Source organism: Phodopus roborovskii, unplaced genomic scaffold (genome assembly GCF_943737965.1).
Source record: "Phodopus roborovskii unplaced genomic scaffold, PHOROB, whole genome shotgun sequence".
Taxonomy (NCBI): Eukaryota; Metazoa; Chordata; class Mammalia; order Rodentia; family Cricetidae; genus Phodopus; species Phodopus roborovskii.
The window spans coordinates 16,502,151-16,529,606 of record NW_026126636.1 but is presented as its reverse complement, the minus strand read 5'-3'; the positions used below and the strand labels follow the sequence as shown (position 1 = coordinate 16,529,606).

Sequence of the window (27,456 nt, the reverse complement as noted above, 5' to 3'; positions counted from 1 at the left end):
TAACTTAAAAGTATTACTATGAATGTAACACTGCAGTATTGAGTAAAAAAAAAATCTTCCTTATTTTTGAAGGCTCAAATAAAAACTTTTCTCTAATACAGTGGCTCGAACTTTCCTCATGCTGTAAGCCTTTAACACAGTTTCATGCATTCCTTTGTGGGTGTATCTGCATTTGGGCAGACCTACCTACAGACAATAGATGCATGGTATCTCAGTTCCTAAGAGCATTGAAAATATATTTTCCTATATCTTAGACAATTCATATGAAAGAGTCTTTTAATCCCAAAGGAAACATGGCCCACAGGTTGAGAACTGCTAGTCTGTTATCAATTTCTTGTTTACAAGTTTGAAGGAACAATTAGAGGGTTCAGAAAATGTTTAAGGGACACATTCCCTGTAGAGATGCAGCATGCATATGTATCTACTCACCCTATCTGGAAAAATTAAATAGAATAAAGTTCAACTTTTTGAATCATTGTGCTTCACTGGGATAGCTTACAGAAATATGAGGAAGCAATTACTGGAGCATAGTGGACTCAAACCCAGCTGCTATTATGAAACTCGAAACCAACATGTGATACAGCTTATGAATACTGCATACTTGGAGCACACAGCACACTTGTAGGTATATCTAAAGAGCATTCTATCTTGGCTAAAATTCTCTTCTAAGGTGCATGAGTTGTCAGTTTCTTCATTTGAGTCAAGAACACTGAATCCTGGTAGTTTCAGGGAGTGTTTGAAGCTCTTTTGAGTGGTGCCTTAAGGAACTTCCCTTCAGAAAGAATCATTCCAGTCTCCAGGAAACTGTTACATAGCAGTGTATACTTCTTGTTTCTGCATTTTGTCTTCATTTGAGGTTGAACACATACAAAGTCAATGAAAATTGTCCTAGATTTTCAGTTTCCCTCTGCATTAGCTCTTGATATTTTCTAAGATTTGAAAGTATCATATAGGCTTTCACAAGTTTGTCATGTTCATAATGAGTGTCTAGTGTGGAGTCTCAAGTGTAGCTAAGAAAAGATTGGTTTAAGCGCATGCCAAATGTTTTCCCATTGAAACTTTTCTGCCAGTATGAATTTTCTGATGTTTTCTTAGACCTGAGAGACTGGTAAACACGTTTCCATGTACATTACATTTTTAAGTTTTTTTCTCGCATATGAATACTTTGATGTGCTCTCATGGTGATTTTGTAGACAAAAGGTATTTCATATTGACTACTATGGTGGTTTAAACAGCTATGGCCCCCATGGACTAATGTTTGAATGCTTGGCTCATAAGAAGTGGCAATATTAGGAGGTATGGCCTTGTTTGAATAGCAGTGGCTTGTGTTGGAAGAAATATGTCACCGGCTATGAGGTCTCACATATGCTCCAGCCATACCTACTACAAAGTTCAGTTCCTGCTGCCTGAGGATGAAGATGTACACATCTCACTTTTTCTCTAGCACCATGCCTGCCTACATGTCACTATGTTTCCCATCACTAGGATAATGGACTAACTCTGAGACTGTAAGCAAGCTCCAATTAAATGCCTTCCTTTAAAAGGATTGCCATGATCATGGTGTCTCTTCAGAGAAATAAAACTTGAACTAAGATAACCACACTTGTAAGGGTTTTCTCCTGAATGAATTCCTTAATATGTTCTAAGAAAGGAGCACATAGTGAAGGATTTCTCAGTCATTAAAGTTTCTCTTTAGTATGTGTTCATGTTCTTCTGTCTGCTTAGAAGTTGCACCGCTGTGAGCCCATGGCCCTGTATTAAATACAGTTGCTTGGGGGGAAGCTTGGTGGAATTTCTGGTTCTGTTGTCACTGGCAGTGCCACAGCCACCATATGTAGTTTTAAACTATTTGTCTATTGTTCTATTTACCAATAAAGACTTAGTAGTCAGGTGTTAGGGTGAAAACCTGCTAGATCAGAGAGGCCAAGAAGCAACCAAATGACCTTCCCTTTATGCCAGAGACCCAGCAAGAATGTCTTTCTAACCCATCTCAAACCAGAAGACTGCAAAACTCCAAGTCACTTCCTACTACTTCCTGTGAATCTAGCAATCTTCCATACCCCTTCATACTCTCTAGGGCTAATTCCTGTCAATTAATTTTGGGTTCTGCTCCCTGATCAATGTTGATATTATTAAAACTCAGGTTTCATAGTGTGATCAAATATCCCAGAACATATTCTAAGAGTTGAACCTACAGAAAAGAATTTTTCACATTTACTACATTTCTAAAGTTTCTCTAGTGTATGTAATCTCTGATGAGTTCTAAGATTGCCTTTTGTGGTAAAGGATTTGTCACATTCACTACATTTATAAGATTTTTCTCCTGTATGGAGTCTCTGATGTATCCTAAGAGATGAATCCCAGGTAAAGGATTTGTCGCATTCACTACATTTGTAAGGTTTCTCGCCTGTGTGAATTCTTTGATGAGTTCTAAGATTGTCTTTTGTGTTGAAGGATTTGTCACATTCACTACATTTGTAAGGTTTCTCGCCTGTGTGGATTCTCTGATGAGTTCGAAGATTGCCTCTCCCTGTAAAAGATTTTTCACATTTGCTACATTTATACGGTTTCTCTCCTGTATGTATTCTCTGATGAGTTCTAAAGGTCACTTTCTTGGTAAAGCATTTGTCACATTCACTACATTTGTAAGGTTTCTCTCCTGTATGGATTCTCTGATGATTTCTAAATGTCCCTTTCTCAGTAAAGGACTTGTCACACTGACTACATTTGTAAGGTTTCTCTCCTGTATGGATTCTCTGATGATTTCTAAATGTCCCTTTCTCAGTAAAGGATTTGTCACATTGACTACATTTGTAAGGTTTCTCACCCGTATGGATTCTCTGATGAGTTCTAAGATTTGAACTACTTTTAAAGGATTTGTCACATTCACTACATTTATAAGGCTTCTCACCTGTATGTCTTTTCAGATGAGTTCTAAGATTTGAGGCACTTGTAAAGCATTTGTCACACTGACTACATTTATAAGGTTTCTCTCCTGTGTGGATTCTCTGATGAGTTCTAAGATGGTCTTTTGTTATAAAGCATTTTCCACATTCACTACATTTGAAAGGTTTCTCACCTGTATGGATTCTCTGATGACTTTGAAGATGGTCTTTTGTGGTAAAGGCTTTGTCACATGTGCTACATTTGTAAGGTTTCTCTCCTGTGTGGATTCTCTGATGATTTCGAAGATGGTCTCTTGTGGTAAAGGATTTATCACATTCACTACATTTGTAAGTCTCTCCTGTGTGGATTCTCTGATGTATTCTAAGATATGAGGCACTAAGAAAGGATTTATCACATTCACTACATTTGTAAGGTTTCTTTCCACTGTGGATGCTGAAATGTCTTTCAAAGTCTGATGTGTTATAAAAGCATTTACCACATTCTGTACATTTGTAGGGATTTTCTCTACAATAGATTTTGTAATGTACTTTGAGTTGTGAAAAATGGAGAAAGGAATTACTGCATTTTGTACATTTATAGGACTTGTCTCTACGATGGGCTCTCTGATGCCCAATGAGGCTTGAATGAGTCTTGAAGAATTTTCCACATTTCCAGCATTGGTGTGGTTTCTTCCCGCATTCAGTTTGTTTCAGTGTGATTTCTGTATTAGACTGAAAAGATTTATCATACTCTACATTTTTGTGGTCTTCCTTTCCTGTGTGAGTTTTTTTATTTTGGCTAATGATGGTAATCAAATTTAAAAAGTTTACTTGGTCTGTACATTTGCAAAGTTCTTCTCCAGCCTTCCCACTTTTGTGTCTGTTGAGGTTTAAGTTTTCAACACAGGCATTTCTGTGGATACCAAATCTGTACTTGTTGTAATTTTCTGCAGTATCACTTGTGTCAAAAGGTGTACAATGGCAGGATTCATGAGTCACTTTGAAAATCTCATTACATTTATAAGTCTTCTCTTGGATATTTTCATGATCATGGATAAAATGCTTTGTGCCTTGATGCAAGAACTTCTCACATTTACCATATATGCGATAGTTCTCTGAAAAAATATAGTACAATTATGATAATAGCAATTAATGCATGAGTAACAGGTTCAAACCTGGTGTTTTCTTATGTTTTCTATGATATATAAACTAGTAACTTTAAAGAACAGAGCTCTTAATAGAGGACTTTTCTATTTTAAATCATTATATGGATGCTCCTAAGAATCTCCAGACCAATCTATATCAAAGCACAGGGCCCAATTAATAGCCTGCTCCTTTTTTTTTTTTCTTTTATTAATTTTTTTTCCATTTATTTAACATCCTGACTGCAGTTTCCCTTCCCTCCTCTCTTTCTGTTTCTTGGCCTGGCCTCCCTCTGTCTCCCCATCAACTCCTCATCTGTTTCTGTTCTGAAAGGGGCAGGTTGATGGGAGATGTCATTCAGTAAATATGTTTCCTGTATTGATTAATGAATAAAGCACTGTTGGCCAATAGGACAGCAAGATAGGCGGGACTAGGAGACAAGGAGGATTCAAGGAAGTAGTAGGGGGAAGTCAACATGTAGAGACTGGAGAGAACAGAGGTCTGGGCCCTCTCTCTGGTAAGATGAGACCAGGTAGAAATACTTAGATTGATAGAAATGGGTTAATATTTAAGACAGAGCTAGCCAATAAGAAACATTAGTAACTGGCCAACAGCTTTATATCTAATACAGTGTCTGTGTGTGTTATTTGGGGCTGGTGTGGCTTTGGGACCAGGTTGGTAGAAAAACTGCTCTTAACAGCTGGCCTCCCGTGGGTGTCAACAAAACACCGTATATTAAGCTGAGGTAGGACTAAGTCCCTCCCTTTGTATTAAGGCTGGGCAACAGAACCCACTATGAGCAATAGTTTCTCACTAGCAAGAAAAAGAGTTAAGCAATTCCCTGATCTGTTAGGAGTCTCCAAAATAGACCCAACTAAACAACTGTCACACATATGTAGAGGACCTAGGTCACCTTCATACATAACCTTCTCATTCTTATCTAAACACTGTACCTTGCAGCTTGTAAGACAAGTGGGTGTTTGAGCAGTAAGAACTTAGAGAAATAAGATCTGTGAATGATCATATGAAGAATGTTTCTCTACTTGTTATGTTTTTGAGAAAGAGTCACACAGTACAGCTTTGGTCAGTTAGGAATTAAAAACCCAGGTCAGCAGGAAACACACCATGCCCTCCTTCTTCAGCTTCTAAAGGGCAAATATTAAAATCATGTTGTGCCAGTACTAAACATAGCAACCACATCTCAAAAATAAACAAAAACAACATTCTCACAAACAGCATCTTTCTCTAAAACCTTTTACATGGTTTATAATCGCAAATAGGTGAAGATTTTAAACCAGTAGCAAAATTAAAATATTTTAATTGTTTTGAGTACTGTAATATATTACCTTGCTCTGACTATTCAGTAATCTTTAGCCTTTGAGATTTTCTTTGTATATTACATAGGAGGGCTCGATAGGTCACAGAGAATATACCATTTAATACTCTTCTAGAGAACACAGAAAATGTAAATGAAGCACCATTAAAAAGTTATATTGATAATCAATATTTCCCTCACTTCCGAGATTTTCTAGTTTTAGAGGGTTTACAGATACAAAAAGTAGGGAAAAGGAAAGATAAATCAGGAATTCTACAAGAAGAGAATACTTACCCACAAAAAGGAGATTGCTGTAATTCTCCTGCATCACATCCATGTATAAAGCTCTCTGAGCACAGTCTAGACATTCCCATTCCTCCTGTGAGAGGTCTACAGCCACATCTCTGAATGATAACAGACCCTGTAATGGAAAATTACCTAATTATCATACACTGCTTCACAAAATGATTTCTTGGATAAAAGACACCTAATGAACCAGAGAGATGTTTATGATATAGATGAGGCATGGCAATTTTTAAAGACACAAGTTTATAGAAGTGCTATATTGCTACTCTTTCAAGAGACAATGTATAGGAAGACAGTACATTGTTTACATTCATTGCGTCTCTCTCCTCCATGAATTTTCTGATGTTTTCTAAGAACTGAGTAACAGAAAAAAAAGAATTGTCACAATCACTATATTAAAAAAAAATTGGCTGGAGAGATGGCTCAGAAGTTAAGAGCACTGGCTGCTCTTCCAGAGGACCTGAGTTCAATTCCCAGCAGCCATATGGTGGTTCACAACCATCTATAATGAGATCTGGTGGCCTCTTCTGGTGTGCAAGTATGCATGCAGATAACTGTATACATAATAAACAAAATCTTTAAAAAAATATTGCCTCTAGTTTGCAGGCTGTAATGTCTTAATGTTCTTAAAACATTAAGTAGTTTGATTCATTCCCAGCACATTCATAGCACTACAACACAGAATTTACTTGCAGATCCTTGAGAACCAATGCTCTCTGAGGAACCTTATTTGTAAGAGACACACACATACACTTTCAGAGAAATATATGAAGATATATATATATATATATATATATATATATATACACATATATAATATTACAGTTTAAGTTTAATAAAAGATGCTTTCTAAAATATTCATAGTCTTTATTGTATTTTTCATCTCCGTGTAAACAGAATGACATAATATCCTTTTAATCAGCAAAATTTTAGGGAAAATAACATACACATTTGAGGTCTAGATGTAAGAATTTACCTTTATGAAGTGTGTGTTGATATCAAACAGAATCCCAGTCTCACATCTCAGAAGGTAAAGTTAAAATGAGCAAAAGTATGCAGTGAAATTATATAACGTCAATGTTAAGGACTAGATTAATCCTTTCTGAACCTGGGTTTATCTGACTCTATTCTAAAATGCTCAGTTGAGATCCTGAGGTCTAGGTACAATGCTGCTCCCTTTCTTAAAGAGATAGAATATGGAATGCAGAATTCATGGATGATTTACATCATTTTTTTCCCTTGAGAATAAGGAGTGTAAAATCACTGTATACATCCAATGTTCCAATCAACACATAGAATCAAGTTTGTGAAGATATTTTTTGAGAAATATTTACAACCATGAATAGAAAAGGAAGAATTATACAACATCAATATTATTTGAATTTTTCTAAAAGTTGACACAAACACTGATGATAACAATTTCAAGAATTCCATACTGTGTTTCACTATACAATAATTAGAAATATACATGTAAATACATGGCATATGTGACAATTCATTCAGGTAAAGTAAAAACATATTGTTTCAAAATAAATGTATTCAATAGGAAGAAAAATATTCTTACTCTTCATTAATTTTTTTTTTTAATTTGGTTTTTCGAGACAGCGTTTCTCTGTAGGTTTTGGAGACTATTCTGGAACTGTTTTGAAGACCAGGCTGGCCTCGAACTCATAGAGCTATGCCTGCCTCTGCCTCCCGAGTGCTGGGATCAATGGTGTGTGCCACCACTGCTTGGTGACTCTTCATTAATTTTGAATATATTATTGCTTATGTGACTGAATCACATGAAAATTTAATATCAACTTTATTCTTTTCTTCAGTATTTGAGCTAATTCATTTAACAGGATTTTTAGCATAGATAAGTACCATTTATGATTACTCCTTCATTATTCAAAAAGTAGAATACACAATTTATAAGCTATTACAAGTGTACACCAGAAATGTAAATCCAAAGCCTGAAGTCATGGCTCAGAGATAAAAAGCACTTGCTATTCCTGAAGAGAAATCTAATTTAATTCTCTCTAAACACATAGAAACTAATCACAGTGCCTGAATTTAGTGCCAAGGATTTGGTGCTGATCTCAGGGATCCAGGGGCATCTCATCCAGTATACATAAAAATATGCAGACAAATCCTCAAATACTTAAATAAAATATTACTGTAAAGAAAGAAATAGCAACATTGACACAACTCTTCAGAATTTCACCCTGTATAATATAAACCTTCAGAGAGAGGAAACACATAGGCTGGACAGCCTTCTTTCTTCAAAAGAGAGTAAAGTAAGAGGGGCATGCATTCATACTTCAAAACAGATATGTGCAACACCAAATCAGTAGTCTCTAGAAAATTCCTACTAATATATTCCACATAATGCCATACAAATGTGAAGACAGCAGTGCTTATGCCTCTTCGGGAAAAATGAAACAAAAGATAAAGAGAAAATACGAATTTTCTAAAGAGAATTACCCACTGATCTTTGAGCAGAATCTCTTCTGAGACAAGTACATTTTAGGTGTAAACACACCCCTCATCACTGTGTGACATAATCTGGCAAAAAGAGAAACCAGAACACTGCTACCTTCATCTCCCCACAGACACATCAACTTTCTGGCAAGAGGAAGCCACATATTACTTCCATCATCTGTGTTCTCTAGGGTGCTAAAATGTTTACTATTAGGGTTCAAGACAGTAAAGTCTTTTCTACTTTTCTATAAATTGCTCAGTGATGTCAGTGAAAAGGTCCATGTATTAGCATATTCATGTTCATAAGCCTGTTTCTGGAAAACTGACCATTCCAGAAATGCAACTATGTGGCACATGAAACCTTCCTTCCTAGCTAACATAAAAGGACACAAGTTCATTCTATGTAGAAAAATGGCCAAAAATATATTTCTTGAGTGTCATTTACAATAGCTTGTATTTTAGAACTTCAAGTCTAAAGTCCATGGAAATTCATATCCTCATAGTTTAAAATCCAGTGAAAATATAATGGGTCAAGTCTCTGCTATAAATTGAAATGTTTAAAGACATGATCCTGAAATATAAGGAAAGAAAAAACAAATAAATAAGGCAAAAATAAACACTTCCAAAAACTAACATTGCCAGTGATAGGAAATTAAAGTCTTGAATAGTTTCAACAACAACAACAAAAACAATTTTCAGAGAAAGGTGGATATATCACTGACCTGGGGAGCATTTACCACAGAAGCAATCATTGTTCTTATTGTTCTCTGAGTTTCTTTTTCAGGAATGAAGACTGGAGGTCTTGTTGAAATTTCACATCATGTTGTCAATAATACAAATCTAAAAATAACACAACTCTCTTATAGTCAATTCTGCCAAACCACACAAAAAGAACCCCACCTCTCCCCCACAAAAAACCAAAATGATATCAGAAATCTTGTCAACGTTCCTACAGAGGAGAGAATATTTACTGTGGTGGAAGAAAATGACTATGAACCTAATCAATACACCCAGAAACATGGACTCTTAAAATTCATGGACAAAGAAGGGTATATGAGGAAGATTATAAAATGACAAATACCATCCACTCAAGCTACACTGCAGTCATAATTAGAGGAAAAGTTTATTTATAACCCAGGAAATAAGGCATTTTACAAAATGAATAGATGAATAGGAGAGCTGGGGAGTACAGGATTATTTTCAACACACAAAATCAGCAAACTACCATTTCTAACTAGAAGTAATAAAATTAGTACCCCTAACTTTTCCCACAAAAATATTTAAAAAACAAATCATGAAAAGTCCCATGATATGAAAATGCCAATAAAAAAGAGATGTCATAAGACAAACTTCAAGAGATTTTATGATAAACTCTTATAGGAAACAGGAAGAATGAAACACAGCTGAACTCAGTAAAAGGAAGGTATGTTGCATTGAAGCCAGCAGTACAGTGCAGGAAAAAAAAAATGAATAGCATTAGCAGGAAAACTAAAAGGAGAGTATGGCAGCATGTGTTATCCAATCAGAGAAAATCTAGAGGCTTAAGAGCAAGCCAGAAAAAAAAATTAATAAGAGCAAAGAATTAAGTAGGAACAGATAGCAAAGGCACCAAATTCCCTTTTAATGATGACGCGATCAGGCAAAAAACTTCCTAGATTCACCACAGGAAAATCTTAGATTTGCTAAGTTCTCCTCCTACTATTGAAAAGTACAAAACTAATACAAAATTACTACTTTGTCTATTTATTAATAATGACAATTTGAAATGTAATTTATAAATTTAAGCCATTCAGGTTGTTTCCAAAAGATCTAGGAATAACACTTGTGATGAATTCACTTCTATGAAGAAAATTTTAGGGCATTCAGGGAAAAAGTAAGAAGTAATGTTACTCATAATCATTACAAGTTCCTCTCTCTACCTGGAAATCTACCTATCCTCTCCTGCCAACTTATTGGCTGTTCAGCTTCTTGTAAACTAATCAATGCAACATATATTCACACAGTGTAAAAATAAACAGCAACACGAAGGTTTTTGCAGAGGGAAACCACATGAAGACCTTCAATTTCTAGCAAGCAAGCAGAAACTGTCCTGTTCTGACAAGATTATGTTTAAGGCAACTCAAAACCATCTTTGGGTATCTTTGTAATCAAGTTACAGAATTTTTAAAAAAGCAGTTAGTCATACCATAACATGTAGACAGTCATGTCTGCACATTTTAAGGGTGAGTGAGAGGTCAATGAGTAAGGTTACTGGGAATTTATTTTCTAGAGACTGAGTCACAGACAAATGATCATGAGTACCAAGACAGATACCTAAGTTGGAGTTTTTTTAGCCATCACACTAGAATACAATATCTGACCATTTGATCACATTTCCTTTCATTCTACCTGGTAGATACACCACATGTATTTACCATGTGTGTCATGTCATCTTGGAGAACATCCACATCTATCTGCCAAATATCATATTTTTTTTTTCTCAAAGTGACAATGAATTTGTCATCAGAACTAGTTACACTCATTCTTGTCATCATCTAAGAAGGCTGTATTATATGGCTCATTTAGGTAAAATGTATCTTTATAATTTACTCCTTCTTTCAATGTGGACCTGTTGTTTTAAGGTGCACGCACTCTTTTGAGTGAGAATACTTATCCTTTGAAATCCAAGTGAATGCATGTATAGTTAGAATAGTACAATTCAGGCCATATATCTTTAAATGGAATGTCTGTGTTCTACAGTACGTGTTTCTCAACTTTCCTAGAGCTGTGAACCTTTCAAACAGTTCTGCGACCTCTTATGTCAATGTATCTGCATGTGCAGACCTGCCTGGAGATGGATAGAGAAGTAATCCCTCGGTTCATAAGATCATCAGAAATACGTTTTCCAATAGTCTTAGGTGACCTATGAGAAAAGGAGGTTTGACACCTCCCCCAACAGGTCTTGACTCACAGGCTAAGAACCATTATCTTAGACAATGTCAAGCAGAATCATCAAGGAGGACACATGGCAGAAACTACCTGATGGCTGCCAGGGAAAAGAGACTGTTTTCAGGAATAAGGTGAATCATTTCAGGATATGCTCTTGGTACTAATCACTGATAATGCCAGGTCTTTCAAAATCCTATCACCTATCTTCCTGAACATGAATAGAACTATATCTTAGTATTCTTCCAGACAGTTCTCAGATTCCCAATTAGTAATATATATGACTACAGTACCACCCCTCAGTTCCTGTCTATTATAGATTTCCTCTCTGGCAATCAACTTTGTAGTTCCAAATGAAAGTAAGGATGTGTAACATGAGTCTCCTGGTATATATACAAATACTGCATATTAGTACACACATACAAATATTAATGCATGTATCAAAATTAAGGACTCATTGTGAATGCTACAATACTATTACTACACATTTTCATGACCATGGAATTAGAATATACATAGCACTTTATTACACTGACATTATATTTATATCATACCAAATAGTTTTCTTGACATTAAACAGACATTTGGATGATTTCTTCCCTTGCTATTGCTCAAGTACTTTAGAGTGACACTGGGAGAGATGATGTCATTTAATACTATCATCATTCTGCCTGATCAAACTGGTCATTGTATGGCCTGATGCTATGTTTACCGCTCACGATTTGGGGAAACTTCCCTACCCCTTTCCAAGATACTGAAATAACAAACAGCTCCAAATTTCCAATGATAAAATTTAAACAATAGTCGAGGCCAGGCAGTGGTGGCACACACACTCCTTTAACCAACACTTGAGAGGCAGAGGCAGGCAGATCTCTATGAGTTCGAGGTCAGCCTGGTCTACACAGGTATTTCCAGGAAAGCCAGGTAACCACAAAGAAACCTGGTCTCAAAAAAACTAAAAGTACAGAGAGAAAGAATCAACCACAAGTTATCCACGAGGACATGGGAGAGTACATTTTATTTGAGGAAAAAATGAATAGCAAAAAACTGGGAAGCAACCCATCATGTACAACACAGGAAAGCACTAACCCTCACTGGCAATGGAGAGAAATATAAAAATTAATCTACCAGCCACAACAAGAGCAAAACCTTCTGTGTTAAAAGCCCTAAGGAACAGAATCTCAGTAAGAACCGAATTCAATCCACTAATCTTCATCATAAAATCCTGAGTAGTAGTTGGAATAGATAAAACAAATCTCAACACAACACAATCTACTTGTCAATCTAGGTTTACAAGCCACAAAGAAAATGTACAGTACTGACATGACACCATAACAAGACGAAGATTCACAATCTTCCCAATTGTATTCATTATACCTTTGACCTAGTTGGAATCAATGGACTGAGGACTGGTAGGAGCACTGGTGTTCTTCCAGAGGAACGAGGTTATAGAGCAACAACCAAATGGCAGCTCATAAAATTGTCTGTAACTCTACTTCCAGGGTATTCCATGATCTCTCTGACCTCTGTGGGCACTGCACATGTGTGGTATACACAGACATCCATGCAGAACTAATATGTATACATGAGTAAAAAGAATAATAATAATTAAAAAAAACTAGCTATGAAAATTTGAAAGAGACAAAGAAGCAAAGAGATACAGTTGGGAAGGAAAACATTTAACTCAACCTTTTCAGTGTTGGTGTGATTGCATATATAACCTGAAGATGCCATCAGAAAACTTTATACTTGACAAAAGCCTTAGTAATATTGAAGAATACAGAAGTAAAACATAAAAATCACCAGTTTTCTATACATCAATAAAGAGCATGTTGAAAATTTGGATTCTTTCCCATTGTTTGTAGCTTAAAAGGCTTCCAGATTTTCCCTCCCCAAACATTAATAAACATGTTCACTCTCCTTAGACTTGAGGGAATTACAAACTTGAACACAATTGATATTTAACACTAGGAAGAATGACTAACACAAAGAAAACAAATTAGTGGATCAAGAGATGGTGCAGTGGGTTAGAACAGTTACAACTCTTCCAGAATACCTGGGTTCGAATCCCACACCGATATCCTGACTCACAACTACCTGTAACTTCCTTCCCAACAGATCTAATGTCTTCATGGGACATCCACAGGCACCAGACATGTGTGCTGCAAAGATATACATTATGCCAAAACACCCATGCACATAAAAGAAAAATTAAAAAAATCAGAAAAATAAACAGAAACCAAGTCTAGTGGGCACAATTTAACTTCACAACTCCGGATACAGAGATAAGTCTATCTCTGTAGTCTGCTGTTAGACTTGCCTACATAGTGTGTTTCAAATAAGTAACATCTATATATCGAGACCCTCCTCAAAAAAATTATACACAGCAAAAAAATGATCTAATGGTCAAAAATGCAGATGAGGAAATGGGAAATTAGAATCTTACTCTAATTTCTGGTGGTAATGAATTCAGGAGAAATCCTTCCAAAGCTCAGGGACTCCTAACTGGATACATACAGAGAATGTGTGACTGCTGAGTACACAGCTATAACCGTAAGTCCTGATGCAAATCCCAGAGGGCACAGCAGACAAGAGGACAAAGATTGTGTTAGCAGAATAGGGAGGGTTATCTATGAAACATATGCAACAGTGAATAAACTTCACAAAAAACAGAACCTCAAGGAACTACAAGATGCTCCAAAAACTCTGTGTACAAGAACAACCGAGAAGCTTAAATGGTTCTAACTACACAGCATATTAAAATTATAGTAATGAAAACACTTACTAGTGGCATGAAACAGAGAGATGGAAATGGAAGAGGGAAAGCATCACTTCCATGCAAAGACAAGCAAAATTATATCTGCCTCTGAGTATTAATTACACACACAGACTTCACATACCAACAACAGGGCAATCTTGAGATTTTTCTCAGTGGAATTCTCTAGAATCACTTAGAATGAAGTAGAATGTGGCAAAACCAATTTTGGATCCTGTTTATACTGTCACTTGATCCCTTATCCATCCCTTTACCCCTTCCTCAATCCCTCTAACATACCTGCATCCTTTGCTACTGTCTCTTCTCTCTTCTCCATCCAGGGCTCTGTGCTCTGGTTCACAGGTGAGCACACTGACCTTGTGAGACTGCATAGGAGAAAGAGATTCTTCAGAAAGCACCTGGAACTTTTCAAGGAGCACAAACTACAGATGCTAACACCTGCCAAAAGGACAAACATGAAGGAAACAGAAAATATTAAAAAAATGTCTCTTTCTCTGAGGATTTCACTTTACTGTGTGAGATGTGAGACTCATTCACACACAGCTCACACACTTGCAGAGCAGTTTTCCCAGGAACCCTGAGCAGAAGCAAGGAAGACTGCAAGAAACTACTCTCAGCCTCAGAATCCAGACTGTTGCAGCTCCACAAATTGAGATCTCTGCAAAAAGCCCTGTGAGCAGGGTCTAGGCATCCTCACTCCTCCCACAAGAAGTCTACAGGCAGTCACTAAATGTCAACAATCCCTAACAACAAAGCAAAACAAAAAAACAAAACCAAGTTTGGGCAGGTGTGCATAGGTAGAATAATTTTCTTCTACTAATGAAACATTTTTCTGATACAGGTGAGTCATCATAAATATTCAAAAAATGCTTTATAATTTTGTTTAAAGTGTATCTGATAACTATAACATGGTTTGGCCAGATATACTCTTACAGCATCCATACTGCACCTGCCTGGGCCCAAAGTGTAACATAAGAACATATGAAGACACATTTCTGAATGCTGTATTCACATCCTAGACTGCATTATGTCTCAGTCGGACAATTAATGGGGAGTAAATTGTTGAGTTCAAGGGCATGCAAATAATGGGGGGATCACCAAAGTCTATGAAATCAGAAAAGAACTTTCTTCCAAAAAAAAAAAAAGAAAGGAAGAAAGAAAGAGGAAGGAAAGAAAGAAAGAAAAGAAAAGGAAAAGAAAAAAAATCACTGCAAGGCTCAGAAAGCTTACCAGTAACTGGGACCATGGCCAGTTTGGGCTTCTGAAATTGTAACAACAGGAGCTGGGTTTGGGCCTCCTCTTATAGTAAAATCAGGCACCAGGTGTGGGTCAACAAGCGTTTACAACCTTGAGATCAGGCTTAATGTCACATTACATTTTAAGTTTTACAACTTTTGGTTATATGGTATTAGGATGTTAACCTAAGATACCTGCAAAAGCCTGTGGCTGATGATACAACCACTTTTTTTTTTCCACCAAGAAAATTGTGTTTAATTTAAACAGTGCTAATGTTACACATAAATAAAAGTAAACATAGTGATAGTATAAATCAGCAAACACATATCCAAAAAGTTCCGTGCCACTTTTTTTTTTTAAGAGGTTACATTTGTCAAGTTGACATTTGTAAGGGATGACAAGAAGACATAATAATAAAACAGAAGGCTTCTAACACAGATCATAATATATTGTTTTTTCATTAAATATGAAGTATAACAAGAATTAAAATATAATATAAATACTGGTATATATGACCTACTCACTTTACAAATTTTGATGTTTTTTTTTTCTATTGTATGTACAGATTAAATATACACTGTTACTCTGTTAATCCAGAAAACAGTTTTGTTTACAATTATTGATTATTCATAGACACTTAAGAATTTTATAAAGTCTTCACTTTCATAAATATTTGCCTCTGATCTTGGGCCACACACCCGGGCTTGTGATTAGCTGTGCATATGTGGGGTGTTCTTGTGACCTTTAGAGTAAGTATGTGACTTCCAAGAATTCTCTTTCCCATCTGTTGTGACAATAGTATTCCAGTCAGAAGTAATTTCTTTGTCTGGTTGTGGGTGGAAATCTGGCTTGGAACAAAATGGTGTCCAAGGTTGCCTATGTATTAATAAGCTCTGAGAACAAACTATTGTTTGTGGATGAACACTCCTTTCTTAGTCTTGTCTAGATAATTTTTTTTAAAACTATTTTATGTTAGCATTCACAGAGGTTTTCATTAGAGTTAGGATCTACACCTGGCAGGCAATATAAGCATTTGTGTTTTGTTTTGTTTTTTTGTTTGAGTCTATTCAATTTGGCTTAACATAATATTTGTAGTACCAACAATTTTTTTTGAAATATTCATGATACTTTTTTTTTTCTGTTCCTGAAACAATGCAAGGCAGAGAGGAGAGTCACTAGAACAGTTGAAATTTAAGGCAGTACAACGCAGAGGGTCCCGTACTGGCAATAGTTAGAAGTTAACCTTTGTCTGCAATACCTGCCTAGGCAGGAAGACCTTTTGGCAGGTGTTATCATCTTTCATGAAAAATTCCAGGTAAAGGAGCAAATCAGGAACAAGACAGAGAACTGTGACAGACAACACTTTTAAGGGCTGCGCCTGGGGCGCAGGGAAGCACCCAGCTTGTGGTGATGGAAATGACAGCACCTGGCTGCAGGTGATGACCTGAGCCGCCGCCTCCGGCACCGCCACGGGCGGCCCGGAGCTGACGGTGTCTTCTGAGCAGCCTGAGCGAGCACAGCCCGGTCCCCTCCCTCCTGGGTCCCAGCCCCGCAGCTCCTCTCACCTGGGAGGTTCCAGGGCCGCCGGGCTGCGGTTCCCGCCACTGCGCTGCTGACTGTGACTTTCCCAGGCCGCCCCGCGCGGAGACTGCGGCTCCGGAGTTTTCAGGTCCCCGCGGCACCCAGGTCTGCAGCGCGCTGCTCCCGGAAAAGAACAGGGAATGTTTCACTTTCCTCCCTTCGCTCCCTTCAACCTGGCTCCTTGGAGCAGCTCCTCCTGGCCCCGCCCACTACACCCCGCTTCCGGTTTCCCGCTTCCAGGGTCCCACCTACCGCACAGATCCTTTTCCCCTACACCCCTCTTAGCATGCTATGTCTCCGCCCCGTCGGGGACCCGTCCCTCCCCCTGTCTCATGCTGTCTTCCACACAGCAACACCTGTATGATTTCATTATCTGTAACTACGTGTTAGATGTCGAAGTTCCCCAGCATTTCTGTTTACTTTCTACCTAGTGATTGTGTCATGTGTTTGGAAACCGTTGAGTAAAATGAACAATATAGCCTTGTAGCAAATGGTGCATTTTTACCATTGGTCAGTATTCTTCCTTTTCTGTTGGATTGTCTGTTACCTTACATAATTGTGGCCACCCATCTTCTTTATTGCTGCTATCCTCATTCACAGTCCTTAAGACCTGAAGTGACAAAGACTAAATCTTCAAGACTGAAGTGATGCAGAACCACCAAGACACTTTCATTTGAAAAGGCAAGAAGAGGTCCAGTCATTGTTTCTGAGACACAATCTCAAGAGGAGAGCAACAGGGAAACATGGATGCCTCACCAGTAAATACATTCAAGATCAGTGAAATGTCGTGTCCCCCCTCCTCCCAATGTCATATGCAAAACTTTAAAACTCCTGTTTTGAAAATGTTACCTGAGGGATGGAGAGACAGCTCAGCAACAAAGAACACTTACTGCTCTTGCAGAGGACTGGAAGTCAGTTCATAGCACTCATGTGTTGCCTTGTAGCCATCCATAATTCCAGTTCCTTGGGGTTTAATGTCTGTTAAGCATTTCTCATACCTACCCCACATGATGCTTTGTATGCTATTCAATACAGACAGAGAAAAACACTTTGTTATGGATAGACAGACACATACAGAGTACACAGACAAACAAACACACAGAAAGAAACAGACAGCAAGCAAACATACAGGGACAGATTCACAAGATAGCCTTCAAGCAGACACAGATCCAAACTCATGAAACAGAGAACCAGGGGATAGAATGGACAGGGAGCTTCAAGTAGAGAATTCAAATCTGGACTTTCTCTTTGTTAAATGATTCCAAGGAAAGAAATGCTTTCATTTCTTTCCTTGACTCAAATAGGATGCATTATATGTGGCATGGAGTTAATCACTAACGTGCACAATTAGCTGGAGACATCATTCTTTTTCCATACGAAGAGAAACAATAGAACTTACTACAAGGTAAAACAAGCAGTCCTGTCATCTGGAAGGGGCCCGTGGGATCAGAAGCCTGTGTTTTAAGGACAGACCCCTAGCTCTGTATTTGTATTTCTGTGTGCTCACCTCCCTGCAGAGCTAGGATGCCTCTTAACCTGTCATGATCATCACAGCACAGCTTAAAACTCAGAACACACCAGAGAAACCTGGTTCTCATTATAATCAGGACAAATCTATTTCTTAGCTACAATCTCCGAAGTGGCTTGGGAAATTCTGGAGTCTGGTTTCCTCAGACTATGCAGATGGGCATGGATGTACACAGAGAACTGTAGGCAACAATCAGAACAACATCTGTGGTTAAATGGCTAAACAGTACAGTATGTCTGATAGTTTCTATTCCTAGTGTTTTTGGGGAAAGTATAGAGTCCTTTTCCACAAGCAGTGTACAACATTGTTCCTTTCCTCACATCCCTGTCAGAATTCATTATAAGTACTGGTGAAGGCCATTCTGACTGTTGGGAGAGACCGAATCTTAAAAGAGAGTTGGTCTTCATCTCTTTGATAGCTGTGTATACATGACTTTTGGTCAGCATGACTTGAGAGATACACAAGCTAACTGCCTGGCTTAATCAGGAGACACAAGTGTACAAGCATGTGTGATCCCTATTGACACTAAAGACACTAAAGACTTGAATTAGGGATTCTAAAAAGAAATGATGAAATCTCTCAATTCATACCATACACCAAAATTGCACCAACATGGACAAATTCAAGAGATTTAGAAGCTGCAGCAAAAATGAAGCAGGGATAAATGAACCTTGATTTTAAAAAGAAGCCTAGAAGTAGATTGATTTGCCACAGAATTATGTCAGAATTTCAGAGAAACTACTTAAAGTATTCCTTGATGTAAAATGAAGACAAGACTTCCAGATTCTTTATGACGTTTACATTACCTGATATCAAAGCAGATAGAGAGGCAAAATGAGAAATTTTAACTTTTATTATTATCTGTTTGCCATTTCATATGATAGACCTTGATTAATGCACACCTTGATCGATCCCTTGCTCCCCGCACTTGCGGCCCATACACATCCATCCTTCTCTCTGTCTCCCCCAGTCTCTCCCCAATCTCTCCCTCATTCCATAACTCTCTCATGTTCATTTCTATTCATTTTGGTTTTTTGATCTACCAAGATTAACCAGGACCATCTGTGAGGATATGGTTTTGGAGCTACGTGTTGGAGCTGTTACCTTCATCACAAAAGACACAACTAGAGACAGTGATGTCCGTTCTCCTAAAGTCACAGTGGAGAGGTAAAGGGTGGGGCCCGGTGAGCCTCTCCACTTCCTAGAGTGATTGTGGCTAGGCCTGGTCTTGAGTGAGCCCAGTGCCGGTGAGTACAGTTGCTCTAGTTTACTGATTAGGAGTAGTCTGGAGAACTCATGTCATGGCCGTTCCCTATCTTTCTTTTATTTCCTTCCCACCACCTCTTTCTCAATATTCTTAGAGCCACAGCAAGCATGGTGCAAATGACTTCTTTAGGGCTGTGCCCGTTTACATAGCTCATTTTCTCCATGTTGGTCAGCTTCTACATTCACCAACGAGGTTTTGAATAGAATGTTCTGTGTTTCCCATGAAAGCACCTTCAGTATGTTTCCCAGAAGACAGACTTGTTTCTGAGTTAGCATGACCACAACATCAGCACCAGCTGACAGCACAGATTGACTTCAGCACTGGGCTGTTAATGGGCTGATTCACCACTGACTTCCTGAGACACCTATTTCCTTTCAAAATGCTTAGTCCCTGAAACGTTTTACTCCAAGTCAACTTTGCTATTAGTGGAATTCTGGATGCTTGAGTAGCAATAGTCGGGGTGGGGTCTGTAAGGGAAGGATAAAGATGGCTTCTTAGCATCCCTCATTTGCATAGTGGTGGAAATTATTATCCTGCTTCCCAGTAAAGCTCTCCACAGTGAGTTACTGTGTCTCAAATTTAGAATTTTTCATATAAGTGTAGAACATACAAATGGAATTTCACTTTTACCTTTAACTGGTGCTACTTGTACGGAGCATTATTTTAATTTTAATTCATTATTTTGTTTGAACGAGCCATCCAGCAACTCTACCTTATCTTCAACCCCTGATACATGTGTTACATGTTTGACCATCTTGAACATGACTCTGCTTTTTGAGATCAGTATATTGACTATCATTTAACTTGGGGATAGTAATATGGTTTGTGCTTTGAGCCAAGGCCATTTTTATTTTAGCTTTAATTTATTTTGCAAGTGGGCCTTGAGCCTCACAACTTACGGTGTTTGTTGTGTTTTGCTGTTTTTATGTTTGTTTGGTTTGGTTTTTTGAGACAGGGTTTCTCTGCAACTTTAAAGCCTGTCCTGGAACTTGCTCTGTATATTGGGATGGCTTCGAACTCACAGAGATCCACCTGTCTCTGCCTCCCTAGTGCTAGGATTAAAGGCAAGAGCCACCACCACCCTCGAATCAGAGACTTGTGTTAGAGACTGGACCTGACCTTCAGCTAAGAGATGTCCCACAGGTGAGCAGAGCAGCCTTGAGTGTGAACCTAGTGTGAAGAAGACCTTCAGCATAATTAAGTAAATTTTGTTGTATTAACTACATGCATCTGCCTTCTTGCTCGCGACACAGGATAATTAATATCCCAAGATTTCAGAACCCAGGGTGGGGGATCAGATACCGGGGTGCAGCGTCCTCCTGGATGCAGCTCTGGTCTAGGCTGGCAGCAAGCGTGTGGAGTCTGTGCAGAGCGGGTCCAGGGCAGCCTGACAGCTGCAGCTGTGTGGGAGGGGCGAGGGATTGTAGACACCTGTCAATCAGAGGAGTGTAGTAGGAAAAACAACAACAACAACAACAAATCTGCAGCAGGGACTTGGGAAACTAAAGAAAAAAGAGAAGCTCGTGGTAGGCTGGTGTAGAGGACATGTCACCGGAAGCAGAATGCAGTGGGCGGCTCCGGAAGAAGCCATCTCCAAGGAACCTTGCTGAAATGACAGGAAATTCTTCCTTTCAATGTTGGACTCGGGGAGCCCCGAGTCCGGAACCATCAAGGAAGAACCGGCCGGGTTCGGGGACCTGAAAACTCCGGAGCCGCAGTCTCCGCGCGGGGCGGCCTGGGAAAGTCACAGTCAGCAGCGCAGTGGCGGGAACCGCAGCCCGGCGGCCCTGGAACCTCCCAGGTGAGAGGATCTGCGGGGCTGGGACCCAGGAGGGAGGGGACCCGGGCTGTGCTCGCTCAGGCTGCTCAGAAGGACAAAATTCTGTCGTGGATATCTTTGCGTTGTCAGTAAGTCTGAGATCTTATGAACCGAGTTGTACCGTGATTTTTTTCCCCCACCCATCTTACTATTCCCAGAATTCTGTCATAAAATAATTCATAAAGTAGCCCACTAGAGCATTTGCATTGTCTGCTGTTTGCAAACAAGGATTTCTTTGCTATTATGGCAGTTCCAGATCACGCTTTCTAACTCCGGTTTCACCACTTGCCCCTTTCGCCCTGAGGAGCAGGCATTCCCACAGGGGTTTGTAGATAGTAACCACACGGGGAACCAGTGCAGATTTGATTGAATCAGAAAATATTCTCTATCAGCGCTCCAGTTATGGCTGGAAACATAACATTTACTAAGCAAAGTTTTTGTTGCCTATTAATTTGCAGTCTAGGATGTAAATACAGCTTTCATAAATGTGTCTTCTTATGCTGTGTGATTGCTACATCTTAGGTCCAGGCAAGTGCAGTATGCATGCTGTGAGAATATATTTTATAGCTAGCATGAAACAAAATTTCAGAGGTCATGTGAATAATTATGACCACTCACCTGTATCAGAAAAAAATGTTTCTGTGGTTGAAGAAAAGCGCTCTGTCCATGCACACCTGTCCAAACAGTTGTATTTTTTTCAGGGTTTTTTTTTTTTTTTTTTGACATTAAGTAGACTTCCTGCCGGAGGAGTGGGGAATGCCTGGATCTTGCACACAGAACTTTTTTTGTACAGATCCTTGTGGAAGAACTGTAGCAGTGTGGATTCTGAGGGTGGGAATAGTTTTCTTGCAGTCTGGCTTTCTCCTCTCCAGGGTTCCTGGGAAAACTACTCTGCATGTGTGTGAGCTGTGTGTAAATGAGTCTCACATCCCAGAGAATACAGTGAAATCCTCATCACTAAATATGTGGAGCATATAGTGTGTACATTTTGGTCATTTCAACTGCTTTTGAGCATGGTCTATTTATTTCACTTGCTTATTATTGACTACCTTATTATTTGGTTTGTGATTTTTTTCTTTTTTTTCATCTTTGATAAATTCTGGATGTTTTGGTATTGTACTGTGAAAAGTTTGCCAATGAAGAATTCATTGTGTAGGCGGTTTCTTCCTTTTTTTTTTTTTTTTAAATTATTAGTCATTTCCATGTAAGTTTTTAATTGCATGCAGTCTTGTTTGTGGGTTCTTGCTTTGTGTCCTGATAATTTGTAGGCTCATTTATATCACTGTATCTGCTACTCTTACAGCTTTGGGTGTCTTTTCTTCTGTCACTGCCATGGTGCTGTTGTTTGTGTGTGTCTGCACTGTTGTGAGAAATCACAGTGGGGCGAATCAAGCTCTGTTCTGTGTGCCTGGGCTTGCTGTGCACTCACACAGTCTTACTGCTTCCTTGTAAGTTTGCAGGACCCTCTTTACCGTATCTTTGAAGTTTATCATGGATAGAATGATTGTCATGGATTTTGAGTTAACCACATACATCTTTTGACACTGCAATTTTCACAATAATATGTCTTATTCAAAGGGCATACAAGGTTTTCTGTCTTCAAGTGGTCTTAATTCCTTCAGTGAATTCAAGTTTCCATTTTATAGGACTCTATTCTGCTAATTTTTTTTCCTTTTTAAAAATTTACTGTTTATTTTCTCTTTAGTTTTAATTAGTTAAATAGAGGCTCCCAGCAATCACATGGTGGGTCACATCTGTAATGAGATCTGGTGCCCTCTTCTGGCTTGCAGACATAAATGCAGACAGAACACTACATATAATAAAGAAATAAATAGAGGCAATAACAGCTCATATAAAGACTTTCTAATTGGTCGGTTATATAGATGATAAAGAAAGGTCTTCTTCCAATTAGATATTGATAGTGCCACAAGCAGCGCCTTCAGGATGCTTGGCATCACCAGTGGCTGTTGTGCATATTCTATTTCTGGTCCATGAAAAGTTTCAGGTGCTTTCTGAAGACTCTTTTGTCCTATGCAGGGTCTCACAATGCTCAGTCAGTCGTAATCACCGTTGAAGCATAAGACAGAGCCCCGGATGATGAAGGGAGAGTACCAAAGGAAGTATGCCGGAGGGATTGCGGAAGGGGTAGGGAGAGAGAGGATCAAGTAGAAACAGGACATGAAATTGGTTTTTCAAGACTGTTTGGTTCAAAATGTTTCTGAAGAATTCCACTGAGAATAATATCAGAATATTCTTATTGTAGGTAAGAAAAGACTTTCTGTGTAAGTACAATTTTACTAGACTTTGCATGTGAGTGATGCTATTCCTCCCTGATTTACATCACTGATCATGTTTTCATGTCTTTTTCATATGTTTTTAAAGTCTACAGTTTTTAAACATGTACAACAGCAGTACTTTAGCACTAGAAAGGTTACAATGCTCTTTTCTCAGAGTCACAAAGTATTCCATGCAGGTAGACAAGAGCCACACATCATATGAGATAACACAATACAGTGTAGGTATTGGGGAGACACCATGGTTGTCTTTGCACTTGTGAATTTATAGGCAGGAACAGTATGTATTTGTAGGCAATATTTTCATAGGCCTTGCCTATGAATTTCTTCCATCAGATTCGTTGATTTCAGTGGATTGGCCTTATAAATATCAGCTGTCATCTGTAATTGCCTCATGGCCCAGAATATCTCATGACAGCTTTCATGTAAATTTGTACCATTGAAGTATACACCATGGAGAGAGAGATTTAGAATTAGTCATATAAATCTTTTAACACTGTGGGTTTTACAACATGCTCTATTCCATGTGTATACAAAGTGCCAACTCATTTCAAGATTCCATTTTAGATGTGTCTTTTCTGCTTGTTTCCCTTAACCAATTTTGTTTGTTTTCTGTTTTACTTAAGTAGGAAAAAATAGCAGTTTTCATAAATCCTTGGTAATTGGGTCATTATATAGATAATGAAAGCATTCTGCCTCCAACTGGGCATTGATAACACCCTTTGAGTTCTATTTCTGTAAACCTTAATTTTTATAATTAGTAAATATTCATATTTAATATTTGTATCAGCTTATTCACTCACCATTATCTTAAATCACCCTGTGTCCCATCCCTGGTTAAACACATTTTATTTCCATAAATCCCCCTCATACTTCATGTATGATTTTGGGCATGTGTGGCCCAGATAGGCAGACCAACATGTATTTGTATTTCCAACTGCAATGTCATAAGGCAGGTTTTTTCCCCATCCTCCCGCTATTACAAACTTTTTTTGGTTTTTTTTTTTTTGAAAAGTTTTCTGGTATTATTTTAGGTTTTAAGTTTTTTTTTTATGTGGCTTGACATTATCCATAACAGAGTTGTATTAATTTTAGCTTTTTATTTTTGACATATTGATGTGAAGTTTCAAGAAGAATTCCAGTCTTTGTTTCTGTGAGAATAACTGAGAGAAGACCAACAAGAACAATGAATGCTTCTGTGGTGAATGCTCCCCAGGTCAGTGTCATGTCCATAGTTCTTTGAAAATTGGTTTTATTATTAAAGCCATTCAAGACTTTAATTCTCTGCCTCAGGCAATGTTATCTAAAGTCTTTATTTTATTTTCTATGATTTACCTTTCTTTTCTTCTGTGATAATCAAGAGTATGTCTTTAGATCATTCATCTGCATAGCACAGCTTTGGCCCATTACATTTTCACTCGATTTCAAACTGTGATGACATAAATTTTCATGGAATTAATAACTGCCATTCTGAAAGAGAATCTATTGTAAATGCACTCAAAGAAATATATTGATGGCCTTTTTCTACATAGAATGGACTTCTGTCCTTCCTTTTATATTCATGAGGAAAGGTGGTTTCATGTATCTATTTTATTTCCAGGATGGTCAGGTTTCCAGAAACAGGCTTATGCAAATGGACATGCAAGTACATTGACCCTTTCACTGACGTAACAGAGAAATTTATGCAAGAGTACGGTTACAATTAGAGGAGACTTGCTGTCTTGAATCCAAATAGTAAATATTGCAGCACCATAGAGCGTACATAATGGAAGGAATAATGTATGTTTCACTTCCATAAAATGGATTGGTCTGTGAGGATCCTTGTCTCTTTGGCATTTTATATAAAATAATGATGATTGGCGTGTTGATACCCAAAATCTATTTGTCTCAGTAAAGGTTCTGCCATTTCTCAGTGATAAGTTCTCAATAAACAGATGTTGATCTCTCTCCCCACCTCTATTTTTCGTAAGTGTCATAAACACTACTGCCTCTTTTAATTCCATCATGTGGAATATATTACTAATAATTTTCTAGGTAGTATTGACTTGGTGCTGTGCATCAGGCATCAATTTTCAAGCATCAGTAGATGTCCTTTTAATTATTTTACTGTCTTTTTAATTTTTGTAAGAAGAATGTTACTTCCACCCTATGGTTTTACTCTCCCTGAAGCTATGATTTTGTGTAGGGAGAAATTCTTAAGTAGTGATGGTTCCATTTCTTTCTTTTCAGTAATATTCTATGAATGTATGAGGGCTCATATATTTTTGTTCTATGTACACTGCATGTGCATTATGCCACTGGATGCCCATAATTGGCACCAAACTCTTGGCACTGAAGTCAGGCATTGTAGTGAGCTGCCATGTGTGTAGAAGAACAGCAAGTTCTCCAGACCATAGGTTTACATTTGTGGTGCACATTTGTGACAAAGGCCATATATAACTTTTCATCTTTTAGTTTTCAACAATGATGGAAGAATTATAGGTGATATTTATCTGTGCAGCCTAAAATACTGTTAGATTAATGAACTCTAATACTGAAGAAATGAATTAAGGTGAAATTAGAAGATTCAGATTTTTAACTGACCCATTCTCATGAGCAATAATATATTCAAAATGAATGAAAGATTAGTGTAATCATTACTCAACTTAATACATTATTTCATTCACAAAAAATGTTTCTACTTCATTTTAATGCATTGTCACATATGACATTTATTTATGCATAGTCTCTTTTTGTAGTGAAACACTCTGGGATTTATGTAATTATTATAATCTCTATTGTTTGTGTCCACTCTTAGAAAAATTTAAACAATAATAATTCTGTCTAAATCTGAATTTTCAGTTTACTTCTTGGTTTTGAAGATACTATAAAATAACTTCAGCAAGAGATTTGATTCTATGTCTTATTTGGGATCTTGGATGTATGCATTGATGTTGCTGTGCTTACTCTTCAAAGAAGAAATACTGATTTTAACTCATTCATGAATTCTGGATTCTACCTATTTGTTTTAGACAGGCTGCAGCACTGTTTTGGGACCTCAAAATTTGAAGGGAGCATTTTAGAACAGAATAAGAAGAGACCCAGCTGCAAACAGGCAAACAAGATTTATCTAGTGTCCAATATTTGAGCAAGGTCAACAATTGTAGAATTTGGAAAAATAATTTTGCTCAATAGCTTTACCATCTGAGATGTGATGCTGGGATTCTGTTTGATACCAATACATAAAAGTACATTTCAGTCTCTAATGCCCAAATGTGTATCTAATATAGCCTAAAAGTTTATTGACTTTGAGAATTATATCATTACCCTGTTTTCATACAGATTAAAAAAGTTAAGACTATGAGTATTTTAGAATAAGACTATGGGTATTTTAGAAAGTATCTTTAAAATTATAATTAAATTTTATGTCATTATATATGTGTGTGTGCTATTTATGTCTCCTGCCTGAAGAGATTGGATGAGTGAATTGGCTCTTATAGAACTGGAGTTAATATCTATTTTATAGTGCCTTAAGGGTGGTGGGAACCACACCATATTTTAAAGTACTTTCCAAGACTTAATGGAATCCAAACCTGACATAAAAATTTCAAATGTATTGATGATTGCAAATCCTTTATCTGCTGCTCAGGTATTAGAAAAAAATCAGAAAACTCACGAAGGAGAAACACCTTAGAAATATAAGTAATGTAATAACTCATTCTATGTATTTATGTAAGAGCAACAATGCTTAACTTCTGACACATCTCTGGACCACATCTCAAACACTTTTGTCTTTGATTAATTGCTTTGCCTCAACTACATTACAGAGCTATCGCTAATTCTTTAGATCTCTTTTATCTAGGAAAGCATTTTGTGAGTAGCACATGGTAATTAGGTAATTTTCCATTACAGAGTCTGTTATCATTCAGGGATGTGGCT

At 37.7% G+C, this 27,456-nt stretch overlaps 3 protein-coding genes across 7 annotated transcripts in view; 1 reads left to right on the top strand and 2 right to left on the bottom strand.

The window, feature by feature from the left end:
- The window catches only part of LOC127238813 (zinc finger protein OZF-like), a 300,203-nt gene that overhangs the window by 18,688 nt on the left and 254,059 nt on the right, over nucleotides 1–27,456 (bottom strand). The window contains exon 1 of one of the 3 annotated variants that reach the window (XM_051207554.1): nucleotides 16,615–16,726. The exons of the other annotated variants lie outside the window; for them this stretch is intronic. The gene's annotated coding sequence lies outside the window, so the exon portion shown is untranslated. Of the gene's footprint in view, nucleotides 1–16,614; nucleotides 16,727–27,456 lie in introns of those variants that run through there. 3 annotated transcript variants of the gene reach the window in all.
- Nucleotides 1–27,456, top strand: part of LOC127238804 (zinc finger protein 345) — a 250,649-nt gene that overhangs the window by 125,658 nt on the left and 97,535 nt on the right. The window contains exon 1 of one of the 3 annotated variants that reach the window (XM_051207540.1): nucleotides 21,122–21,226. The exons of the other annotated variants lie outside the window; for them this stretch is intronic. The gene's annotated coding sequence lies outside the window, so the exon portion shown is untranslated. Of the gene's footprint in view, nucleotides 1–21,121; nucleotides 21,227–27,456 lie in introns of those variants that run through there. 3 annotated transcript variants of the gene reach the window in all.
- On the bottom strand, nucleotides 1,895–19,107 carry LOC127238523 (oocyte zinc finger protein XlCOF6). The gene is made up of 6 exons (XM_051207135.1): nucleotides 19,061–19,107; nucleotides 16,408–16,747; nucleotides 14,093–14,178; nucleotides 5,638–5,747; nucleotides 2,735–4,000; nucleotides 1,895–2,650 (listed from the first exon to the last, which is right to left on the bottom strand). The coding sequence occupies exons 1-6, from the start codon at nucleotides 19,105–19,107 to the stop codon at nucleotides 2,226–2,228; spliced, it is 2,274 nt and encodes a 757-aa protein (XP_051063092.1). The 3' UTR covers nucleotides 1,895–2,225.

Bases quoted from the DNA above. Each gene is read 5' to 3' on its own strand.
- LOC127238523 (XM_051207135.1), bottom strand. From the start codon at position 19,107: ATGGATGTGTATGGGCCGCAAGTGCGGGGAGCAAGGGATCGATCAAG. The intron at 14,179-16,407 runs GTCTGTCACAGT...TCTCCTATGCAG, and splicing joins GCGCAGCCCTTAAAAGTGTT to TCTCACAAGGTCAGTGTGCT. The intron at 5,748-14,092 runs GTATGTTAGAGG...GTTATCATTCAG, and splicing joins GACAGTAGCAAAGGATGCAG to AGATGTGGCTGTAGACCTCT.